This window comes from Erpetoichthys calabaricus, chromosome 2 (assembly GCF_900747795.2).
Source record: "Erpetoichthys calabaricus chromosome 2, fErpCal1.3, whole genome shotgun sequence".
NCBI classification, from domain to species: domain Eukaryota; kingdom Metazoa; phylum Chordata; class Cladistia; order Polypteriformes; family Polypteridae; genus Erpetoichthys; species Erpetoichthys calabaricus.
The window spans coordinates 147,643,688-147,650,812 of record NC_041395.2 but is presented as its reverse complement, the minus strand read 5'-3'; the positions used below and the strand labels follow the sequence as shown (position 1 = coordinate 147,650,812).

At 36.0% G+C, this 7,125-nt stretch overlaps 1 protein-coding gene and 1 long non-coding RNA gene across 2 annotated transcripts in view; both read left to right on the top strand.

The window, feature by feature from the left end:
- The window catches only part of LOC114646429 (uncharacterized), a 51,244-nt gene that overhangs the window by 43,814 nt on the left and 305 nt on the right, over positions 1-7,125 (top strand). The window lies entirely within an intron of this gene.
- Positions 4,730-6,815, top strand: sox2 (SRY-box transcription factor 2). The gene has a single exon (XM_028794611.2). The coding sequence runs from the start codon at positions 5,046-5,048 to the stop codon at positions 5,991-5,993; it is 948 nt and encodes a 315-aa protein (XP_028650444.1). The 5' UTR covers positions 4,730-5,045; the 3' UTR covers positions 5,994-6,815.

Below are 7,125 nucleotides of genomic sequence, written 5' to 3'. Positions count from 1 at the left end.
TTTATTAATTCTGTTCGTTTTATATAGTTGCAAATATGTTTTATGAGACCATGAATTTGGATTGTAAGAGTCCTTTAACGGTTTTCTACTGAATCTGAGTCGTATGTAATTCTTATCCATGTATTAGATAGATAGATAGATAGATAGATAGATAGATAGATAGATAGATAGATAGATAGATAGATAGATACTTTTGATTTATACATTTTAAATATATTTTTTAATAAAACGATCAGGGATAAAAGAGCGCAGGTCTATGAATTATTTTATCTCATTTTCAGTCTCCACAAAAAGACAAAATTATCAGTAAATTCTATCTCACTATGAAAACATTTCACAAAGTCATTTCAGCCTGGAAGTATAGAGGAGGCAATGCGTTCACAAGTGTTTGTATTTTTAATTAATTAAAACGGTCATGATAAAAATGTACATGCATTAACATTTTTATTCTTTTAGTATAAATGATATTATCCTTCAGATTATTCATTAGCGCAGCACTGTAAATGTTTAAGTGCAATTTTTCTAGTGTTTTAGAAATAAAATGGTGAAAAAACAAATGTATTTGGCCTGAAAAAATATATGTACAAAAAAGTATTATTAAAACATTTTAAACACGTTTTATATATCCAGTTAAATTATATGTTCCGGGACTTCAAAAAAATGTATAAAGATATGAAGAAAATTATATACACAGAAATGTGAGTAAAGTAATTTGTTAAAAAGGTGCCACTGCCAATATTTGATTAATATAGATATTTTAAAACAAAATTGTAATTCAAATTTGTTTTACTAATAAGAAAAAAATGTTGGCTAGAACAAAATTACATATATTTGAGTATAAAATGTGTAGTGACGTAAAGAGTGGATGTAATTAAACAGTAGAAATTAACCTTTGTGGCTGGCACAGGAGTATGAAGTTAGACAGTTAGTACAGTAATATATACAACAATGCATATAGATACGTTTTTATCTGTATAAGGCACCTTTTAAGTTTGCTAGTAATAAAAAGCACCATCACCTTGTTCCACAAGTATGTGAGCAGAGAGAGAGAGAGAGTGAGAGAGAGAGGGGAAGAAAGGGAGAGAAAGTGTGTATATGTGCGTGTGTATGTGTGTGCGCGTTGGTGGGGGGGGGGGGGGGTGATGTGAGAGAAAGAAGTAGGGAGAGAGAGAGAGAGAGAGAGAGAGAGATGTGGAATGTGTGTATGTGTATTTGTGTATGTGTGTGAGAAAAACAGGAAAAGCACGACGGAGAAAGACAACTTTTTCTGAAAGTTGTACTGGCAAAAAAACTGTATTCGCTATATAGTTCTCAGCTTTTTATGTTGCACGTTATTCTTTCTTCTGTTTATATGCGAGTGTTCAAATTAGTATAAAAAGCATATTATATCTCTGTGCCCCTTTAGATTAAGCGGGTTGCAAAATGTTATTATTATATGAAGTTATGCAGTGATATATTAAATCAGTGCTGTTTATTCTCTATTAAGTCTTCGCTGTTTCAAACAAAGGCGTAAACACTACAACATCCAAAAACGAGGAAACATTTACCTATATTGAATAAAAAAAATGAGTGCAATTTTTATGTTTGTGTGTTTTCTTCAAACCCATAACCATTCTCTCCCGCCGCTGTTTTCTCAACATGTTATTACCGTTGTTGTTGTTTGCACGAATTTCGCATATCAAATCGAAGAATAAATCCATTTCTTGCTCTGTAAGTTGTTGAGAGTGCTGTTCGAGCTCTCTGAGATTTTAATTACGAACTAAAATTAGTCAGGTCTCGCGTTCGGGTCTGTGAGTGGTTAAACAGTGTTTCCTCCAATACTGGTGGTCGTCAAACTCTCTGCTAATTAGCAATGCTGAGAAATTCCAGTTAACAAGGACATTCTCCAAGTCTCTGCAGGATCCCTGCTGTTCTCCTTCATTTCCATAAGAAGATTAGGAGTGGAGGGGAACGCACTCAAATGCAGATGCAGAATAGAAGCGTTTTTAACAAGCATCATAATAGTCAGATGCTTGGCTAGTTCTCACCCAATTACTCGCAAGTTAAACCTCCATTTGCATCTAAAGACAAAATTCTTCCTGAGTTTTCCATTTTCTTAATACTTCGCATTCAGTTCTACCCAGACCATAAGTAGCATGTGTATAATAACACAAATAATCCGCAGAGAAGTTCCAAGTTATCTCTTCATAATGTGATATTGATTAGGGCCTGACTATGGCTGCTACTCAGAATACACAGAGCAGTCAGCAAGGAAGAACAAGAAGAACCTGAACACCAGCGTAACAATTTTACAGAAATTTATGCAAATGTATATCAAGATTTGTGAAAAAAACAAACCCGCTTTTCATAATTATGTATGTTATATATATTTCCCCAAGCATTGTTCACTCACTTTCTCGCAAAAAGTGCATATATACTGTACATTTTTAAATCAATTTCACGAAGTATTGACATTGTATTTAGTAATTCTTTGGTGTTATATGGATTTCATTTGTGGGTTTTATTTGCATGACTGCAATTTTATGTTTAATTAGTTCAACTATTACTTCTAATCCATAGGTTTTTATGAATGCCAATATAAAAAAATCCGCTTTGATTGAAAATAATAACAGCATAACATCTGCAGCTCCTTCGTCATCTCTAACAGTAAAATTAATATTTGATTGTACTGTAGTTTTCAATACGGCTTACTGGATGTCATTTGAAAGTGAAACCTACCCTATGTAACGTAATAATTGTATGAGCACAATCATTCTGTTTTACTTTGTTAACATTTCTTGTACATTGAACTAATATAGGACTTTATTATATATACACGTATTTGTGCAAATTTCCATATATCCATCCATCCATCCATCCATCCATTATCCAACCCGTTATATCCTAACTACAGGGTCACGGGGGATTTCCATATATAATTAGAAAATATATAATCAGAAATGTAAATGCATATTTTTATTGCAGTTTGATCTATCTATCTATCTATCTATCTATCTATCTATCTATCTATCTATCTATCTATCTATCTATCTACCTTAGTTATTTTAACAAATTGTGCATATGTGTTTATTTTTATATGCCCATTCAAAATAAAATAATTAGTTCTTTGTGGTTAAACTAGTGCTGGAATAATAAGAATTTGATGCGTTACATTGGTTATTGTTACTAATAAAACAAGTTGTATTTGTTACTGTGAACATCCATTTTCTCCATTACACTTTGACGTATATACAGTAGACGGCGCTGTTGTCACGGTTATGTTTATTGGAGGCTTCAGGAACAGGTACTTTTATAATAATGCCTCCCAACAGCTAATGTGTACGAAAACAATAAAATGCCTTCAAAATGATATAAATTAAACAAAACTTTTCAACTTTAACGTTTAAGGGATAATTCAATAGGCTTTCAAAGATAAGCCTTCAAATGGCTCATCATGTGTGAATGACTTTGTGCGTTCTCATCCATCCACCCATCCATCCATCCATCTATCCAAATAGCTTAGAGGATAGAAAGGAAACAAAAGAAGTGAATTCTGTTTTATTCAAGTCACATGTTACTCCTTAAGTGTGCCTTTTTGAGCGAACCGCTAAATTTTCAAGTTAGAGACCGATAGCAAAGGCACTTCATTGTGAAGAAATAGCATTAGTGTTTCCTTTTTATTTCTGTTCAAGTGCATTGCGACAACAAAAGTCCCAACAACGGGGTGGAAGTAAAGTTAAACGAGCCTTTGTTTGACCTTATGTAGTGACAACAACAGAAACAAAACTACCTATTTGTAACAGGCGTGCTCCCATTTATCTTTGGTTTTCAGATCACCCCTTTGGAAACTTTACCTTGTCACAATGAGGTATCCTACAGAGTTACCTCTTTTTTATATTTCATGTACATAGTACACATTTGGTAGCAAGACCGGCTAAGGTAACAGGAGAACTGGGGCAATATTGCATAATAAAAGAAAACTTCATAACGATCGAAATAAAAAGTAATTTTATTAAATGACATTAAGCAGATGTCAATTATAGTCTCCCTTACTGCTAAGTTAACACTCGGTATTAACACCTCGACGATAGATAGATAGATAGATAGATAGATAGATAGATAGATAGATAGATAGATAGATAGATAGATAGATAGATAGATAGATAGATAGATAGATAGATAGATAGATAGATAGAAATGTAATAATACGCATGTAGGCTGTTATACACATAGTAAAAATACAATTAGAACAGGAACCCTACCCTTCATTCTAGGAATCATATGGATTAGTTATTTGGTTGTAAATAAGTGTAGCACAATAGTTACCGTTATATAGATAGGCACACACAGAACAAAGAATAAAAAACAGTGAAAACGTGAGTAACAAAACCTAGGGGAAAGTACCGACTCAATAAACTTATGTAGGCCTATTTGTTTGTTAAAATTTTGAATTCGAGGTGAATACATTGGCAGCCTAGCTTACCAATATTTGCCTACAGACGGGCAAAATAGTAACTGCGTTCCAATAAATAAAATAATACCTAATTTTCTGTCTAACACGTTGGTTAAAAATTTCTCTACTTCCTCCAAAGGGAGTAAGTGAACTCCAGCTGTAATAGTATGTGCGGCGCTTCTATTGGCTACCTCGGGGCTGTCCCTCCCTCCCGGTGCAACTGCTCTGACCGCTAGTAACCCCGCCCCTTTATGCTAATAAAAGACACAATCCTGGCCGAGAGAACAGTCGCTCTCTGATTGGCCAGGTAAAACCCATTTATTCCCTGACAGCCCCCATCACATGGATGGTTGTCTATTAACTTGTTCAAAAAGTATCAGGAGTTGTCAAGCCTCAACTGAAGGGGGGAAAGTAGTTTGTTGATTCTTAAAAACCGAGAGAGAAGTTTCTGGACTCGGCAAGAACCTGCGAAAAGGATAAATAAGACTGAAAGCTTCCATTAGCTAAACAAAGTTTTTTTTTTTCCAAAGCTGCAAGGTAACAAAACTGTGAACTCTTTCTGCTGTGGATTTTTTTTTTCTGGTGAAGCAGGTTACACGAAAAATCAGTTTGAATGTATAACATGATGGAAACCGAACTCAAACCCCCCGCCCCTCAACCCAATTCTGGGGGAACGGGGAATTCGAACTCCTCTACAAATAACCAGAAAAACAGTCCGGACCGAGTGAAGAGGCCAATGAACGCATTCATGGTGTGGTCGAGGGGCCAGCGAAGGAAAATGGCGCAGGAAAACCCTAAAATGCACAATTCGGAAATTAGTAAAAGGCTCGGGGCCGAGTGGAAACTTTTATCCGAAACCGAAAAGAGACCCTTCATCGACGAAGCCAAGCGTCTTCGTGCGCTTCACATGAAAGAACATCCGGATTACAAATACAGACCGAGGCGGAAAACCAAGACTCTGATGAAGAAGGACAAGTACACTCTGCCAGGTGGGCTTCTCGCTCCGGGCGGCAATGCCATGAGCACCGGGGTGGGTGTAGGGGCTGGCTTGGGTGCCGGGGTCAATCAAAGGATGGACAGCTATGCGCATATGAATGGCTGGACAAACGGAGGATATGGTATGATGCAGGACCAGTTGGGCTACCCGCAGCACCCGGGCTTAAACGCTCACAACGCTGCCCAAATGCAGCCCATGCACCGCTATGATATGAGCGCTCTCCAGTACAACTCCATGACCAACTCACAGACCTACATGAACGGATCACCTACTTATAGCATGTCCTACTCGCAACAAAGCACCCCGGGCATGACACTGAGCTCAATGGGGTCGGTGGTGAAGTCGGAGTCCAGTTCCAGTCCACCGGTAGTCACTTCATCTTCCCATTCAAGGGCACCTCAGTGTCAGACCGGGGACCTTCGGGACATGATCAGTATGTACCTGCCCGGTGCTGAAGTACCAGAACCAACTGCCCAAAGCAGACTTCACATGTCCCAGCACTACCAGAGCGCACCTGTACCCGGTACAACGATTAATGGCACACTTCCTCTATCGCATATGTAAATGAGCTTTTACTATAGACGTTGGACTTATTCGGACTATTTTTGTACAGAACATTTTGGGGGCGGGAAAGAACTTGTATAGATGTCAATGGAGGAACAGAAAACTTTTTTTTTTTGTTATTTTTTTAATAATGTTCTAGTGGAACGGTATGGACTTTGCAAAAGTTTGCAAAAAAGTTCACTACAGTAATATCTAGAGCTAGCCTCAATCAATTAAAAGTTTTATTATGAAAAACGTTTTGTACAGTATTTATCAACGAAACATGGCAATCAAAATGTCAAATGTTTGTAAACTCGAAGTAGTTGCCAATTTTATAAAGCAAGGGTCTGCTTCGATCAGACGCCGAAAAACTGTTCATGAATAAAATGAACAAATGTACTAGAAGTGAAAAAATTGGGCTTTTTAAATTGTATAAAGCAGGTAATATAAAAAGTAAATATCTTTAAAGGGCAAATAGATTGTACTAAACGCTTTACTTTAAAATGACAAACAACTATCTTTGCAGATTTAAACACTTGTTAATTTATATATTTTGCTCCCCATTCTTTCATTCTGTTAGGAATACAAGGAATTATGTGTTTATTATTTTCTATTGGTTTGTAATATTTCTGTAAATGTATTGTGACATTTAAAGGTTTTCTTTTCTTTTCCATTTCCGTAGCTGTATTTTAAAATTCGGCTCTGTATTATTGATCCAGTATGCCGACACTCCATGTATATATTTGAACTAATAACACCCTTATAACAGTTTCGTTTTCAGCTTAAGTTTTTCATTATGCAGAGTTGAAATGAATAAATTTTTGAAATTTGCATACTTGAAAATTGTTTGAGTTTTATTTTACTTCTGTCTGAATTTTGTAATATATTTCACGTGCAACTGTGTGTTTTTTGTTTGTTTGTAAATATTTGAACTGCCCCCATCATATTATGAATGAAGGTGTGTTGTGTGAAAGCAGTAGCTTTAAAGAAGCGATTTATTCCATTTTATGGTGAATTGATAAATGTTTACCATCTTTCTGTATTTCAGATCCCCGTTTAAGGCCGAAATATTTAGTTTCACCTTCTCGTGTTGTCAAACCAAAGGAAGTATTGATATCTAAACTGTTTTTTACCACTTGTTGATACAAGACTG

Bases quoted from the DNA above. Each gene is read 5' to 3' on its own strand.
- sox2 (XM_028794611.2), top strand. From the start codon at position 5,046: ATGTATAACATGATGGAAACCGAACTCAAACCCCCCGCCCCTCAACCC.